This window comes from Bradysia coprophila, assembly GCF_014529535.1.
Source record: "Bradysia coprophila strain Holo2 chromosome X unlocalized genomic scaffold, BU_Bcop_v1 contig_26, whole genome shotgun sequence".
In the NCBI taxonomy this organism is placed as follows: domain Eukaryota; kingdom Metazoa; phylum Arthropoda; class Insecta; order Diptera; family Sciaridae; genus Bradysia; species Bradysia coprophila.
In genome coordinates this window covers 554,894-573,017 of record NW_023503313.1, presented here as the reverse complement: position 1 = coordinate 573,017, position 18,124 = coordinate 554,894, and the positions used below count along the sequence as shown (strand labels likewise).

Here is an 18,124-nt window from a genome sequence, read left to right as displayed (position 1 = left end):
TTCCAATGTGAAATTCCATCTCCCATAACTATAACAAAAAAAAAAAACAAAAAATTATGGAAAAGCCAAACACGACGATACCTTACGAAAGTAAAAAGATTATTCATTCCATCCACTTATGTGTTATTACAGTTTATGCGGTAATTTTATTAGAGACATTAATAACGAAACAATGCGCCATTACAAGAAGGGGTGGCCGTTTTCTATATAATATTCAACATCTATTCTTTATGTTCATGATTACAGATCCATGTATTATTGAATATAATATACGGGAACAAAGTGGGGTAAACACTCTGGTTGAACATTGGATGTGTATAAAATACAATGTAATAGCTTTACAATGTGGTTAGTATCAAATGTGATGGTAGGTTTGATATCTTTATAGTAATGTAATTGGGATGCATTTATATTTAATAACGCGCATTGTATAGGATCTGGTTAAAGTGAATTTTTATATTCTTTGTTGTTGTTGTTGTTGTTGGTTCGGCGTACGGACTTACTTTGGCAACATGAAGCGAGGCTTATAAAATAAAAATATTTAATAAGACAACAAAGAAAATGTGAGCTGGGGTTAAGCGATTTCTGTTGTTTGCACAAACAGCGTATCAACAGTTGAAATAGTCTGTTATATTTCTATTAATGTGGTGTAAAATAAAGTCGACAGAAATTTAAATGGAGCAGTGGCAATTGCTTATGGATAAATAGAAATTTTCTGAAAGATTTGAAAGTTTTGGCCTTGCCCTATGGTTATGTTTGTTGTAACAAGTAAGACCTTCTTTTCGTCAGGTATTTCTGAAAGTATACCAGTACAATTGGTACCACTTTTACTCTCAACAGACTATCTATGACTTGGAATGTGAATTAGGAGGAGTCCTCGAAAGGTAGGAACATAATTTTTGTCGTCGTTGACCAAAACATACACAGATTGATTGCATCGTGAAACGTTTTGCAGAGAGTTATGACCATTGTTATCGACAGTGCCGACAAAAATTAGCCATCACCCGTTTCATATTTGATGTTATGGCATTCAAATGAATGTTGGACAGGGACTATTTTCGAGAAAATGTTTTCTTACGGTCGGCGACTTTGAATAAATTGACATAATTCGTTTCAGCTGTTTTTCAGCTGATCCACTCATACAAACAAATAGAGTTTTACGTCTGCAAACGGTTTTACCATTACCACTCGCATGCATGCACATTGTTCACCCGTATAAACAAGCATTTGTTTGCATGAATGGATCAGCTGAAAAACAGCTGAAACAAAATGCATCCCGTATTTGAAAGTCGCCAATTGTACATTTTTAGAAATTTGAGCAAATTATGGAAAAAATCGGAAAATTTATGAAAACATGAAAATCGTGGATAACGTTCTACCATAACCCGTAGTAGATGTTAAAACTAATGAAGTAAAATATTCTGCGATCCGTCATATAACAGAAGTAAAAATCTCAAAGGGGCAGAATGTAAAGGAAGAAGCTATTGCATTAATTAGATTTGAGATTTTGTCCTTTTTTCAGATCGCAGTCTAAAGCCACCCACGAGTTGTATCGTAATAAAAATTCATATGAAAAATGGAAAAATTCAGTAAAAAGCGACGAAAGTTATTGCTATGGTCATTGACTTTTCGCCTGTTCTTCCAGTAAAGCTAATTGAAGCCATGGAAACAAAATGTTAATTTAATTTCATAGCTCGAAAATAACCCCTCACAGAACTCTGCCCTCCTTCGGTGCGTGACATTTGCATGACTTCTTTAAAAATTTCGTCATTAATCATTTCGTCTACCACTCACAATAATATTGAATGGAAGACAATCGTAACCATTATTCAATGTCAAAGATGTGTAGCTACTACAAAGATACGGAACAACAACAAGAATCATTGACGCACTTCCATTTGTTCAGTTCGTGCAAATTAATATACCTAATTGATTCGTGTGCTGATTGAAATTTAACGTTCATTCTAACACAAAATTGAATACCCGTTGTACATGAATATTTAATTCAGGAAGAGAATTTGGTATACAGCATCATTTAACGGAAACGCCTACCTATACTTTGCATCTTTGTTTCAGTGAATGTACGTTTTCTTCTCAGTATGTCTAAAGGTTGTGTCAAAAAAAAATTATGTAAATTTGAAGGTAATTGATCTATTTGGATAGATGCGTACCCTAATCTATCGACAATTCTATTTATTTGCTCGTAGTACGAAAGTAATACATTAACTAGTCAAATTATCACCCCTTATCAAGAGGAAAATGTTTCAATAGAAACATTTACCCGTTTCAAAAACTTTAAATAATTTATTACATCAATAAAACCTTTCAACTGACGCCACTATCATCAGTTTATATAACTTGTCCAATAGCTCACAAAACCTTCACATCCCACAGCCACCACCATATATCTAATAGGTTAGTTTTCCTAAGAACTGTTTCGGAAATCAACTTGCATCAAAATGTCAAAAATAAATTATTCTCGTTCTAAGAGCATATCCTATAAAGAGATCGACAAACATCTTTCAATTTCGATTTTCTTGGAAAGATAATCAAATGAAAATGTAATAAATTAACTCATTGTTTCTGTTCCAGTCACAGTGAAATATAATCAATTAACTCGATACTAAAATGCCATACGAAATATTCATTTCAATGCATAATTAAGTAACTTTCAATTGAGTGCTATCAGCATTGACAACATTTTCAGATTAGGTATGTATAAACCTTGCCGTTTTTGTGGATGGATGTTCCTATATGTGTATGTGTGTATAGAGATGCTACACCTTCCCAAAATGAACATATAATTCAACATCACGTAACAAAATGAAACATTTTATTTATAATCCTATAATCGAATCAAACACTAAAATAAAACGACATGAGAAATTGAATCTTTTGGGTAAATGGAAGGAAATAAATGTTAACGATATACACAAACAGACATTACATGTATGCGCATTTACCCCCATACATACGATGTAATAAAAACAAAACAACGTTTGCTTAAATACTACTTAAGATGGTTTTGCGTCTGCTTTCCGTGAAAGGACAATTAGAAGTACATAAATAATTAGATTAGGAAACTCTTAAATAACGGAGACGATTTTTGCTTGTTTTCTTATGACGATGAGAGTGTGTGCAGACGTTGAAATCGTTTCGGTAATCTTTGGGACTTATTAAGGTTTGCAACGATTCGATACCGTTAAATGTTAATGACATTGTCAAGCCTCCCAGCGAGTTTCGCCCAAATTTTTGTCTTTGTCTCCTTTTTTCGTATTATTGTTATAAAGAAGATTTTTTGGTAGAGAAAAGAACCAGTTAAGTTGATATGTTCAGCACGGTGTAAATAATTTCAGAGTTTCCCCTGTTTCAAACTTAAAGTTTTATTGAGTTCACCTGGGCAAATTAATTCTAGGGCCGGATTGGATGCCCAAACACGTATGGGACGTTACTGATGGATTATTCAAAGGAAAGACAAATGAGAGTAGAATTGAAGACGTGATATTACTTCAAGCATCCAGATGACGAGTAATTCAAGAATTGTTGTTGAGAATACCTGTAAAAACTTTCTCTTTTCTCATTGTTTTATTAAAGACATTCGAATAAGTAACAAAAGATTACGTTTGATCATTTAGAAAATATGGAGAACATGAGATCGTTTTGAATCTTACAGACTGTAATTATCGCATCTATTACTTCCCCAGGTCTAAACATTTACCAGATATTGATGGAAAATCTTTTACTTCATTAGTTTCAACATACATTTTGCTATATAAACAACAGATTGTTAGACATCTTCACTTATTTTTGTCACTGTTTGTTACGTGCGTAGTGAAAGAGATCTGATTGTTGACTGACTCTTTATTAACAACGTTATAATACATATGCGATGACGTGATGGTGCACACAAATGTAAATGTTATTTTGAACTAACCTCAGATGTAACCTCAGTCCGAGAAAACTCAAAATATGTGTCAATTTCCGTGAAAAACTGAGTTTTCTCGGACTGAGGTTCCATCACCACAAACATTAAAATTTTTGCTGAAAGCTAACACATTTTAACACCAAACAATGGTCGTACATTTTTGAAAAAGACTTCGAGTCCAAAATTATCATCAAAATAATAATAATTTTGCCCCGAAATGTAGGCAACAATTTAGCCATGTGTAGATTCGTCTTAAATTATGTTGGAGAGACCAAATAATCACCAACTGTTTAATTTGTGATGCCAAGGCTAATTACATCTTTCCGACAGATTTTTCCACTATTATGTCAAGTTGTTTTAAATCAAAATCTTGGGAAATATATTAGCTTCTCGCACTGAATTGCAAAAAAATATCTCTTCCCACACATCATCCGGACCGAATGACCCGAGTAAAAGACTCTGTCTTTGCCAACAAATAAATATCCGAAAAATATGTCTGGTGTGTGGTTTTGGCATTTACATCGATTTATTGAAAATTTATTATTTCCATTTTAAGTAAAATCTTTTTCCACAATAAATAACGAATATTTTATGTGTAGGCAAAGCGTAAAGTGAAACTTTTTCATTAAATATTCTGCATAAGTTCAACATGTTCTTCTTTATATCGATAAAAAAAATTGCTTCTGTTTAAAATAAGGGGAGTGTGTTCCACATAAAAAATTTACGCTGGCATAATGGGGAGTCTTTTAAACTGTCAAAATGTACCCCTACTATTTTTTAAGGGTTTAAAATAAAAACCACATCAATTTTTAATGTGTGTGCTTGCTTGTTGTTTTTAGAGATGAACATATTGAATTTTATACAAGTCTTTTCCTCACAATTGAAAGTATATAAAGTAAAGTCGTCAGTGTTTCACTCTCAACATTTTATATTTTTCCATATCTATGCACGTTCAGTATATATAACCATGTCTGTTCGGTATACACGAATATTATCCATTCAACCTATTATAAATAAGCGATTGTGACGTGTACGACGATGTCTGCAATTCTTTCGAGAATGGATTGGGTTTAATAATGTACTTTACACAGAGACGACATTTTGTTTTACATAGATTATTGATTCATTAAAAAAGATGGTTGAATGAAGTTTTAAAGAGATATATAGGTAGATAGCAGGGCAAAAATTCGTGCACATAAATTGAGCTTTAAATTTTTTTGTGTGTGCTTTTGGTTGGATTAATATCTGAGGTGAAGGGAAATTTGTTTGATCTGTTGAAAAACGATGGTAACAATTTTGTTTGATGTAAAAGTTTCTCTGAAAATTGTAATTCATTTAGCATGGAATCTTTTACTTCATGACTTGTAACATTCCTTTTTCAATATAATAATTTTAAATATTTTTTTAATTAATCCAAATCCAAAATCCAAATCGACTTTTGGTTATTTTGCAATGCCTAGTCATCGATCGATTTAACCGTCTTTTAAATACTTTTTTCTTCTGATTCTCCACACTTTTTGTGTGAGGTTTTTGTTTTGCTGTTGTCTCTATTCTTCCGTTGCTAAACGTGAGTAGATGCGTAGATGACACTTTTGGCCAAGTTCGCACATTTTCCCCTATCTCTGCTCTTGAATTTTAATTCGCAATATCACAAACAATCTTAGCGGCCCAAATGACTGAGAACAGAAAAATTGTTTAGATCTCAAAATCTCATCATGCTGATTAAATTCCCGGCGGACGTAAGAATCAAGGGAATTACACAAACAATAAAATACTAAGCCGTTCATTTCTCTCAACTTCGCCTTTACTTATGTTACTACCGTACCAATTCAATGGAAAATGAAAACCAACGAAAAAGTCCAGAAATAAAAGAAAATTTCCATCACCTAATCGAATGCCGAATCGAATTCAAACTTTAGTCCGAGACTAAATTTTTGTGTTGGTATACAATGCAACAAGCTCAGTTCCGCATTACATCCGAGATCATTGATTCGACTGGAAATCAATAATTTCAAACTTGATTGTATTGGAAAGAGCGTAATGAGATTACCTAAAACATGTTACACCAATTGCACCATCCGAATCGATAGACCCTCGTACACGTATATCATCATACATCCACTGATAAAAAACGGTCCCGAGTGAGCGGTTATTCTTACGGTTATATATGAACGACGTTGCGAGTTGATTGTCGCAGTTGATTAAGTGCCAAAACGTAAAATCAATCCCTCGAAATGACAGTGTGGCGGCTATTGATTTGTCTCGTAGAAAATATCTGAACGGAAATGTTGCTTACGTAAGTTTCGTTTTATAAAATTCTTGCATTTCCACCAACCTTCCACCAATAGCCGGTATAATAACCGATAGATTATGGTTCTCCCATTCCGTCAGTAACTCAAATCCGAATGCCAATCTAGACGAGTAGCTTTTTAATTGTGTTAACGTGAGTCTGCCTGAATTCGGACTCGGATTATACAGACTTATCGTACTTGTGGAATGTCTGGCATAATACTCAGCGCAAAGAGAAATATTGTCGTGCCATTTTCGATCACCCCTATCGTTTTGAAGCCATACTCTCGGCAACAATTGAGCCGAAAATCGGAGACGAAGTGCAGGGATCGGATGGTACTGGACACTCAAATTTGTTGTCAAACTACTCGGATTGATGTCAGCTTCTAACTGTGGCGTGTCCTAAAAATATCTTCGTTTGATTGTTATGAATTCGTGATTCAATATTAAATGCATTACAATGATATGATCTCTCATCTTCGGCCTCAATATGCATCCCATTCGCATTCCGGATGGTAATGTTTGGCTAAGCACATATCTAAAATTGAAGGTTGCATTTGGCGCTAAGATGTGTTTGTATGCCAAACAAAGCCCGTCTGAAAATTTCGGTTGAAAATTTGCATTTCTGTGTAAATTCTCCAACGATCCACAATTCATAAGTTTAACAATTCCCGGCGATTTTATGAAATCACATTGTTTCGTTGAAAAATACTCGTTCATAATTCAAATTTTTGATTAAAACAAAAACAAAGAAATTCTATCTGACTAATGTCGAACCGATGCCTACTCCTTCGCTTGCGTTACAAGGTAACATCGATTGCGGTCCCAACCAACCGAGCGTCTATTAGTTAGAATACGAATGTAAATTTTCGTTTCGATTAATTTTCCCAATAACTTTTTATTTGCGGCGGATTGATTGTGCTGGTCACCATCAGTATTTTCAGAGTCTTGGTTATTTCATGCACCGATATCGGACCTAAAGCACAACACTATTTTTGATTTGACATGTAAAATACGTTAGAACTCAGTACAAAAACGAAAAATCAGTTTTCTTGTATCTACGGACCTCGGTTTCGCCTCGGTGCAACAAATCTCACACGAAAATTTGTCCTACAGTTATGTGAACCACTAGCTATCACTAGCTGTGACCAGCATAACCATTGAATATATTGATACTTGCTTTTGGTTTTTTTACTATTCAACGAGTGGATACAAAATCTTTTACTTCAATAGTTTGAACATGCATATAGGATAGACCTAATCGACAATCTAATTGCCATGTCGAGAACGGATTACAGATATAGTTATTGCAAAAATTTTAATTCAAATTTGTTCGCTGAATATTGACTCCTACGAACAGTTCTAACACAAAATTGTATTGCGTATGTACGTTATTTCACTCGTTCCAGCTTCACTTGCACTCATTTCACGAGGATTCTTTTGAAAAACAGCCTACGGAAATCGGACCCATTTTCCAGTGGATTTTCTTACATAAGTGTAAGTCTTCGGTTGAAAACCGTAACTGCACATATTTCAATGTATATGAGTTTTAAACCCAATAAGTCCCTATTCGGCTTTCTAAGGGGTGTCACACGACCCTGTTCGGCTCTTGTAACTGGAGATATTTTTGTAAGAAAAGTACATGTTTTCGGTTTTTCATCACCTCACACTAGCCACACAAGTTTCGGAGATTTTTTTTGAACGTGGTTTTGGCTTCTAGGTACATATAAAAAATTCCACTAGAAAATGCGTCCGATTTCGGTAGGCTGTTTTTCAAAAGAATCCCTCACAATACTTCACACTCAAAGTCGTGTAATCATGACTCACTTACTCGACCAAGTATGCAACATACCATTATGGATGGTATCAAAATCAAAATTTGACCAAAATAAATGCTCATCTATTTGCAGCCCCTAGATCTGATTCTGATCAATGCATTTTGACACACATTTGTCTCCTTTTCTTATTCGAAATGAACTCACACATTTTTCTTTCCAAAAATATTCGCTGTAGACCAAGATTCGTCGATGGACAAACTTTTTGAAAAATTCGATAAAACAGCAAGAGAAACTGACAAAAAATTACAAAACTTTCTCCAAACATTTCTCGAAAATTAATTAGGAAATGTTTTGCAGTCAACTTGTTATTTAATATCATCCGTTAGATTTTCCTTACGATGAGGGAGCAAAACGTTCCTCCCAATATAAGTTAAACTTCCCGTGTCCGTAAGCATTACCTTCGTTATAGTATGCGCGGTAATAGCACCTTAATTCAAAATTACCTTTACCCACATTACAAAGTAGTACGTCACGACGTCAAAATTTGGTCACACATCGAGTATTATAATCAACGAACAATGTTTATAATTAATATTGCACGAATAAATCTCTCGGAAAAGTTAATTTGTACCGAATGTCACAAATAAAGAGGTAGCCATAAATAATATTATTTAATTTCTCCAAGACCTCATTTATATTTGGAGCAAAAACTTATTTTAATTCTAGCTAATATAAATGGAAGACGTAATTGACTTAGACACGGTGAAATTTGCGGCTGTGTTAATTAACTTTGAATAATTTAATCTAAAACAAAGGATTTATTTTATCCCTTTTTACAATATAATTTATTAAGCATGTGCGGAACTGAAAGGGGTTTGGCCTGCGATGTATAGAGATATATGGTGTGTGGATACTTTTTCGGTTCATATAAATATACAACAACTGGTGGTTGCATGAAACCGTGTATTTGTGTGAATATATAGTGAGCTCTATAACTCATTGCAATGAAAAATGATCCAAGAATGAAATTTCTGTATTTTCAAAATTTTAATTCGATTGTTGTTTTGATTACATGAATCCTTTGCACATTTCTCACCAGGTTTTTTTTGACATCTAAGAATTATGTTTCACTCTCCAAAATGGAAATGGAAAACTTAATTATTGCTAGCACAAACATCTTGATGAAAAGGCTCTAACTCAATTTATCCTTTTTCAACCAACATTCATCTTAAACGGAATATTAAATTTTACCCGAATATATTAACCATCAAGTAAATTGCCTTTGCATTATATAAAACCATTTTCATTTAATTCCCAAAGAAAATGAGTCTACATCTCATTAAATTAATTGCACAACAAAGTACATTAATGGTCTTGAGAGACTTGAGAGATTTTCTAGGGTTTTTAGTAAAGAAGGTAAACGGAAGATAATTTTATTTCGTTAAAGCGATGCGGTGGTGGTGCGTGGTGTAGACATTAGAAGTGTGAAATGGTTGATTTTGTAGCACATTTGTTATTTACTCCGAATCGGTATGCCATTATGTGTTCTTATGTAAAACCTGGGCTTATTCACAGCTGGTAATTTCTCTTGAATCAACGAAAGGTCGTCTATACGTCGTACATGTACGTGAGACGTATGTCTCTTCTTCGTGGAATGGAAATCTTAGTTTTTTGTATCGTGAAAAGTCGGGTCATTCCAATTACTTTTCCAATCGCCTTTATTTAACTGCCTTCTAGAGGTGAGGATCGAAGAAATTTCAGAATCGGGAATTTTTTACATTTGAGCGGAGCAAAGATGAGTACAGTAACGGTCAATATCTAACAGTTCCCAGTAGTTCGGTTTACATACCTCTTATTGTCCAAGTGAATATCATCTCAGCCCATCGGGTCCACAGAAATATCAGCGTTGTAGAGTAAACATTTTAAAAATTTCTTAGTTTTGACGTGAAACTCTTTAAAAACTTGATCCTTGATATACTGTTGTGTAAGATAACACATTTTCAATCTAATGAGTAAACCAACTGTAAAATAGCCAATTTACGTTCGTCAAATGCAACAATGGACCGAATATCAATTTTCGATGACAATTTTTAATTGCTAAATTGAATATTAAAATATTGGACCAATCATGTTGCAATACAACGTAGCATATTCTGTTCTCTGATAAACATGACAAATTAAAAACGTTTCCAATGACAACGAAAATACTTCCATAAAAGGTCATTAACTCCATTGACCCATTACCAGCCGATGTTCGCTGTATATTTATTTAGTTCATTTATTACTATGAAACATTGTATGGTACAGAGGTATAAACGTGTGTGCACAAGAGTCATAGTGAAATCACTAAAATGCGCAATAACTGAAAGTAATCAAATTATTTTCCACTATTTTCCGAGTTTTAATTCTATTTAAACGTTATGTTTTCAATCCACTCATTTTTGATTCGCTGGAATTATGCACATAGCCAGAGCTACTGGCATACTATACGTATTATTATATGATATGCAGATAGACATATGGTTATACACACATACAACACAAAACCATTATAAACATTAAAAGTATAAACGATTTATAAAATGACAATATAACGATAGTCGCATAGTCGTTGGGGATCATGTTAAACAAAATTGCAACTTGAATATGTAATTAACTCATATAGTGTAAAATCATGTTCAATTTTATATTCAATGTGTACCACCACCGTGGTAGTGATTAAATTATTTTTTTTTTATCAGGATTTTTTAGTCGGATTTTTTTTTTTATTATCTTGTGTGTTGCTTCTGATTTTTAAAATACTGTTTGTATGCTAAACACAAACATAATCGCGCGGTAGCACACAACTGCGATCAAGATATATAACTAGATGTTTTTGTACTTACGCCAAATGAACGTTTTGCTCAACCGACAATGGATTCTGTAGCGCAATACTGATGTATGTATAGAGGCATCGCAATAATTGGATTTCTTTTTTTTTTTGTTGGTGGATGCCTCGCAAATATTGTCGTTTTATGGTGTCAATCTTTGTGGAGGACAAAATTTAAAAAAACCGATCAAATTAACGATTTTAATTGTACGACGTGAGTGAACTGTTGGTTGAAGGAATGTTAGTTTACCGAAACAAACCGACGACGACACTTCTAACATTTTAGGGGATGAATAACATAAGAAGGGAAATATGAAGGAATGAGGAAGAATTATGATGCAGAATGAAACACAAACACAATTATCACTACGAAAGGTAGCATATCTCGGGTGAGCCCCGAGATATATAAATATCCACTTGAAAAGTGAGTAAGCCACTGGTGGACGATGAATATTGTCTTCAAATTAAATTTTTTATCACGCTGTACTACAGCTGAGCTTTAAATGAAACTGTTTGATACAAATATTCGCATCGCAGTTTTTGAAAATATAAGTTGTCATGAATGTGACCACTTTTTAGCCATTTTTTTTGGAAAATATTTTCAAAATTTTCCCCAAAGTTTTTCCAAAACCATTTTTTGTGAAAATATAGAAAATTTTGAGGAAAAACAGTAAAATGTAAGAAAAAGTGGTAGAAAAATAGAAAAACATTGTACCAAAAATAGTCTCTGAATGTAAAGTCATTCAACGATTATTTCTTTGGAAAATGTGTCCGTTGTTTCGCTTTTATTCTCTCGCTTCATGTAAAAGGAGAACCTCGACAATATCCTCAAAAAACCACTTACAAAGAAAGTCTTCCACTTCAATCTCATCTATTTGACTTTTCTTCCGTTCTTTACCCTTTCAGAAATGGCAACCGTCTCGCCGTATACATTTATTTAACGTTACTGCTTTTGTTAAAAGTATTTGAAAGTGTTTGATACAAAATCCTTTACTTCATTCGTTTCACAGCAGATATTTACCTGCATAAGACCACATAACTCACCCTCATTTACTTTTGTCGTTGACATTTCAATGTTTTAACTTTTTTTCTCTGCTTACCTTACAGACGACAAACAGCAGAAGAAAGAGAAGCTGAACGACAAGCCGCCAACCGACTAATGTTATCTTTGCAAGCCGAAGCCATCAGCAAGGGATTCGGTCCATCGTCACAGCAGCATACCAATCAGCCGGTATCGGGAGCTCCACTTGCCGCATTACATGGATTGCAACCATGGGCCGAGCCACATTCTGCCGGATGCTGAATAGCGTTTTATGATAGGATTTTGTGATAATATTTTGTACATAATAAGAGCCCAGTAGTGTTGTAATGATTTTTTTTTCGAAACTGTGGTACTCTGGATCCATCGTACATTTTGTTTTAGCAATATGTATGCATCCTATATAAATGTGTGTGTGGCATGAGAGTTTATTTTAAAATGTTACGTTAGCATAGCCGATGAAAGACAAAATTTTTTACTATTGAAAATTCAACCAACGATTTAAGATTAAAATGTATCTACTCCCAGAGCGATTAACGATGAAAGAGTGTGACGAAAAGGGTTCGCTGAAGGGTAAGTCTTCGTATTGCATAAAGGGGTAATTACGGAGAATTCAAATAAAATCATCAGGAATGATCAACTTTGAACGAACACAAAATTCGGTCATTTTCATCCTATCGTCCACTATCCTGTCCAACCATTTTTGCGATTTTTTTTTTTGACATGGTGGTGTCGAATGTCGTTCTTACATGGCTTTTTATTCGTAATTTATATTATCATAAGATTCAGCAATTTGCGAATAAAAAACCCTGCGTCCCAAGTGTTTTGAAGCAATTGTAATCCTAGACCGTACTTGTTCCGAATTTTACAATATGAAATTTTGTCTTTCACGGCTTATGTATCGCGGAACACAATCACATCATCATAAAAATATAAGTCTCGTAACACAAAAAAAATGATTACGAAACTTTAACTGTATCACGTATATCACATCAATATTGTCCGAAAGTAAGCATCAGATTTTTTTGTTATTTTGAAAATTGGTCATTTCGTAAAAACTGAATTTTGATTGTGAATAGTAAGAAGTGTTGCATTGGGGGTATTTGCACGAGGACTAAACGCAGACAGAAAAATAGTTTTTTTGCGGTCATCACACGTTTTGTGATTCTCCAATTAAAAGTTTTTAGCTGCACATTTAGAGGTCATTCGGTTTGGTTTTCGTTTTAGTGTTAACGTTCGTCCTTCGTCAAAGAAAGCTTTCGGTTCTGCAGAAAAAAAGAAAGAAAAGCTTTTGCTTCGCACAAACATAACTTCGCGCTTTTTATCACTCTTTCATTTCCTCTCATTCTCCATTGGGATGTAGAATTATGTTAGGATAGATTTGTAGATTACTTTTGAGTCATACTGAACGAGAAAATCGAATTTTAAATTGAAATACTGGAAGGAAGCTGGCTGGATTATTTGCCGTTGAAATCTTAAATCAAAACTTTCATTTACGTGTTCATTACAATGAACTTTAAGGCACCTTACGTAGCACTAGAAACAGAGTTTTCTGTTAATTGCTCCAATCGACTCTGTACTCTAGTCTTGAGTGTAAGGAATGTTGTAGTGGATCGTTTCCCGAATAAGAACCTAGTCTAAAATATCCTCAAAACCACGGTGATTGTTGTTTCACTGAGATTATTGAATGCAGAAAAATCGAAGCATAGCAATGAACCAAGCACCAGTTTTTTCAACGGAAAATGGGCTCCTATTGTTTATATGTGAAAAATTACGAACTATACCAACCTTACAAACTTAACATATTTGAGAAATTTTGAGTACTACCTCTAAAAGGCCCCTTTCAAATTATGTTCTCGTGCTTGGTTCAGTGCTATGATTGAAGCCGTTCAACAGCTTTGTACAGTAAGATTCATATTCGAAATCTGTTTAAGATTGAGCAGACATTTCCATTAATGTATACTGTCGTAAAATTTGATCCCAGTAAATAAGACCTCAATTAGCCGAGCTGCATGCCAATTTCTTAAAAGCTATTCGCCAATCTAGAACTCGATTAATAGAAATCAAGGATCCATATAAGTTGGGTACAAAATTTTTGACCAAGAAGATCTTTAAATCTATGTTTTACCATTGATTACATTTGCACAAAAATGGCTCCATCATGATTTCATGGTAAAAGAAGATTTAAAGATCTTCTTGGCCAAACATTATGTCACTAAGGTCTAAGAATAGTCATTTAGAAAAAAAACGACCCCCCCCCCAATGTAGATGTCAGTAATTAATATTTAGAATTTTTCTGGCGGTTACACATTTTCGTATCCTTCTAGTTCATTGTGTATGGATGGAAGATTAGAATGAAGACAAAAAAGAAAATTGCAAAATTGATGTAAGAAATTAACGTTGAAAGGATGGAACAAAAGGAAAAAAAAAAATTAAATTCACAAACAAAAATTAATTATGGAAGCAATTTAATTGTAAATAAATAAAATTAAAACAGCAAAAAAAAGAAGAAAGAAACTTAGCAAAAAAAAACCGAATTGTGATGCCTACAATTAAACTAAAAAGCAAGAAAAAACGGAAGGTTAGGTTCAACATTTTACTCATTAGGTTTATTAATTTCTTATTTTATAAATTGTAATGACAAAAATTGGTTTAAATAAAAATTATGTAGCCATTACAACTGGGTTTTATAGTTGAAAACGGTGACACCGCACAGCACAAGAACGACCGTTTTCATTTCCCCCCTTCATCTAGCATTTATTATTGCATTATGTTTATCCATAAGGGATCCATATAAAGAGAGACGTTATATATCACCACACGTGTCATTTTAATCAATCAAAAAATGCTGAAAATGTCCATGTGAAACCAATGAGAACAAGCAATTATTTTGTTGGTTTTCCGATGATTTTGTCTCTTTGAACTATGAAAACAGAAATTTGAAACAGTGTGAATACATTGAGTGTATATGTATACCATTTGAAGTGTCCGGTGCTATCGACAATTTATTGACAATTGTAATGTTATCTTCCCATGTCTCAAATTTTCAAGGTTTGAATTAGATTCGGAGGAGGACGCTGTTGAAGGGAGTGTAACATACGAACGTTGCTTTGGAATTAGCTTTTATTGGAATATTCTGTGATATTGGTGGATGTTGGTTGAAGTTTAGTGGTATAAGGGTAAGATGCTTCAGACGAAAACTTCGAAATGGTTAAAATCCTGACATATGACCAAAGCTAGGATTTTTGAACTATTTTTGTAAAATCAAGAATTTCGCTATCAGTCTCTCGACCTTATACTTACTTACCAGTGCACTACAATCTCCCGAACATCGCATAAATACCTCTCAAATGAATTTAAACACAAAATGCTTCTTGTTTTACTTGTAGCCTACAAGTACATGATGTAAGCACGAGTGTAGTGAATTCATGTCATAAGAATCTCCAAGTCTTTGCACACTAGCCATTTATTTATACGCATAATGTGACTGCTACCATTTTGAACCGGATGGATACTAAATATTATGCACGTATGACAAAGCGGTCGAGGCTTGCCGAGACGGCTTGTCATACGTGCATATTCCTTTTTATCGCATAAGCGAAAACGAGACAACAAGATATGCGAATGCACTTTGACAATTTACAGAAGTATAATGTTTGTTTATATATCCTAGGTGAATAATTTTTTCGGGGAATCACACCGCGTATGCGATAAAAAATATTTTACTTTATTCGCATACTGTTTACTAAGAAAACACATCAGTGTGAACTCTTTATTAAGTTTTGTTGGTAGTGCCGATAACAGGCACTAAACTGACTAAGAACTGACTTGCCCAGTCACTTGGAATTGCCATTACTTCGAGAGAAACAACTATATTTCGAAGCCGTGTTAGTGAGACGTATAGACACGATCAAAGAATGGCATAATTTCAAGAAATTTGGAGGCTTACGAATGTTATGACAAAAACAAGAAATTTGTTTGATTGAATCTAGTCATTCATCCTTCATTATCAGACAAAATTTGCAATATACTTGGAACTATGAACCTAAAATTTTTATATGCTTCCTACCGCGGGATGAAAGAAAAAAATGTAAACCAACGGGCCGAAAGTGACAGATATGTAAGCACACGCGGCGAAAGCTTTGCCCTTGGGCTTACATTTTTCAACTTTCGTCCCCAGTATATAGCATATAATAGTTATTTGTGTATCTGTTTTGAAAGTGCCTAAAATCAATCGTCCAAAACAGATACTCAACAAATTTTTCATGTAAGGAGTCGAAAACCAGAGAAAAATCTCAAAACTTCCTCATTTTCGGCCCCGACACATGAAAAACTTAATACGTAATTCTTTCGGCCTACTCAATCGATACGTAAATAACTATTGCACTGGCACCACTGGCACTTTATTCAACGATTTTGAATGAAAGCACAGCTCTGCTACTGCAGTACTATGATAAAAGTCACAATTTTGTCTGTGACAGTTCTGACATTTCTTGTTCTCGTCGTCCTCGCTAACGTGCGAAAAGTGAATCGGTAAAAAGGATTTGAAGAATACAAAAACCTGAAACTTATAATCAAAATTGTAAACTAAAAACCGTTAACCATAAATACAGCATTTTACTCGTTGAAAAAATTGAAAAATATGAAAGTTGCGATAGCAGGTTGTATTCACGGTGAAGTAGAGAGAATGTATAAAGTTCTTGAATCAATCGAAACTGAAAAAGACTGCAGGGTTGACTTACTGCTTTGTTGTGGTGATTTTCAAGCAGTACGAGATGAAATGGATCTCGAATCGATGACACGTACCAAAGACTATCACGACCTGGGAACGTTTCATAAATATTACAATGGCGAAAGCACGGCACCGGTGCTGACAATTTTCATTGGAGGAAATCATGAGGCGTCGAATTACTTACAAGAGTTACCGTTTGGAGGATGGGTTGCGCCGAATATTTATTATTTGGGCTACGCTGGTTGTGTGAACATTAATGGTCTGCGTGTCGGCGGAATATCGGGTAATTGAGACAAACATGTTTTTCTTTCGATCTGTTGTTCAATTGTAGTTAATTTTCAGGAATTTATAAAAAGTACAACTACCGTCGATATCATCACGAATTCCCACCGTACACTGAGGATTCGAAACGTAGCGTTTACCACGTCCGTGAATTGGAAGTTTTCCGATTGAAGCAATTATCCAGTAAAATTGACATTTTCATGTCGCATGACTGGCCGAGAAACATTGACAAATTCGGCGATGAAATGACTCCAACAGACCTGATATCAATGAACCCAAATTTCGAATCGGACATCAAAAATGATTGCCTTGGAAGCCCGGCCAATAAAGAAATTCTAGATCATTTACAGCCATCGTATTGGGTCGCAGCTCATTTGCACTGTCGGTTTTCTGCTGAGATACAACACGGTAGCTCAACGAAGACGAAATTTTTAGCTCTGGATAAAGCTGTACACGATGCAATCGAACGAAAATTTATCGAAATTCTTGACATTGATGTCGAGCCGGAAGAAAGTCCATTGTCATACGATTTGGAATGGTTGACCGTTCTACACAATACTCAGCATTTGGTCACTGGTAAAACGAAATTCAGTTCAATGCCGAAGGAAAATGGGCCAGTCCGATGGAATTTCACACCGACATCTGAGGAAAAGGAGTTGATCTTATCGAAATTCGATGATGATCTAATTGTACCGATCAATTTCTGTCGTATGGGAAAATCTGTGTTGAAAGGGAAACCACAGTCGAATCCACAAACATCAAAGTTTTGTAGTACATTGAATGTTGATGATCCGTTATGCATAGCAATGGCGGGAATCAATTAGTCGTTTGAGTAAGTTAATTTCTTGTGATAAATAAATGAACGTTCATACAAGTGAGTCGCTTTCTTTTACAATAAAAACCACCAACACAGGTCACACTAACTTGGAACATATTTTATTGTTGCCGATACGAAATTCTAAATTTTACAGTCTCCCATATCCTACACCTTTGCTCCCTTGTTGATTGTAACAGTGCTTTCCATCTGAAAAACTGATGCCCATACATTTCCTCAAAATATTATCAAATTCATTCCAACCCGAATTCCATCGTCGTAATAGTATTATCAATTTCATATTTAACCGACGAAAACCAACTAACGATGTGATAAAAGCCCGTCAAAAAGCCCCCATTAATAATTGATTATTGACCATTTACGAAATGCACCCTT

The 18,124-nt window shown here is 34.5% G+C and overlaps 3 protein-coding genes across 3 annotated transcripts in view; 2 read left to right on the top strand and 1 right to left on the bottom strand.

The window, feature by feature from the left end:
• The window catches only part of LOC119069108 (T-cell leukemia homeobox protein 3), a 36,462-nt gene extending 21,981 nt beyond the window's left edge, over positions 1 to 14,481 (top strand). The window contains exon 5 of the mRNA XM_037172999.1: positions 11,969 to 14,481. Within this exon, the coding sequence (XP_037028894.1) occupies positions 11,969 to 12,164 (196 nt within the window). The 3' untranslated portion in view covers positions 12,165 to 14,481. The remainder of the gene's footprint in view (positions 1 to 11,968) is intronic.
• Positions 5,713 to 6,992, bottom strand: LOC119069103. Its single transcript, XM_037172995.1, has 4 exons — positions 6,674 to 6,992; positions 6,261 to 6,616; positions 5,976 to 6,200; positions 5,713 to 5,920 (listed from the first exon to the last, which is right to left on the bottom strand). Exons 1-4 carry the CDS (start codon positions 6,932 to 6,934, stop codon positions 5,812 to 5,814), a joined length of 951 nt encoding a protein of 316 aa, XP_037028890.1. The 5' UTR covers positions 6,935 to 6,992; the 3' UTR covers positions 5,713 to 5,811.
• A 1,905-nt stretch (positions 14,482 to 16,386) lies between the features above and the next one.
• On the top strand, positions 16,387 to 17,826 carry LOC119069102 (lariat debranching enzyme-like). Its single transcript, XM_037172994.1, has 2 exons — positions 16,387 to 16,915; positions 16,975 to 17,826. Exons 1-2 carry the CDS (start codon positions 16,543 to 16,545, stop codon positions 17,736 to 17,738), a joined length of 1,137 nt encoding a protein of 378 aa, XP_037028889.1. The 5' UTR covers positions 16,387 to 16,542; the 3' UTR covers positions 17,739 to 17,826.
• The last annotated feature ends 298 nt before the right edge of the window (positions 17,827 to 18,124 follow it).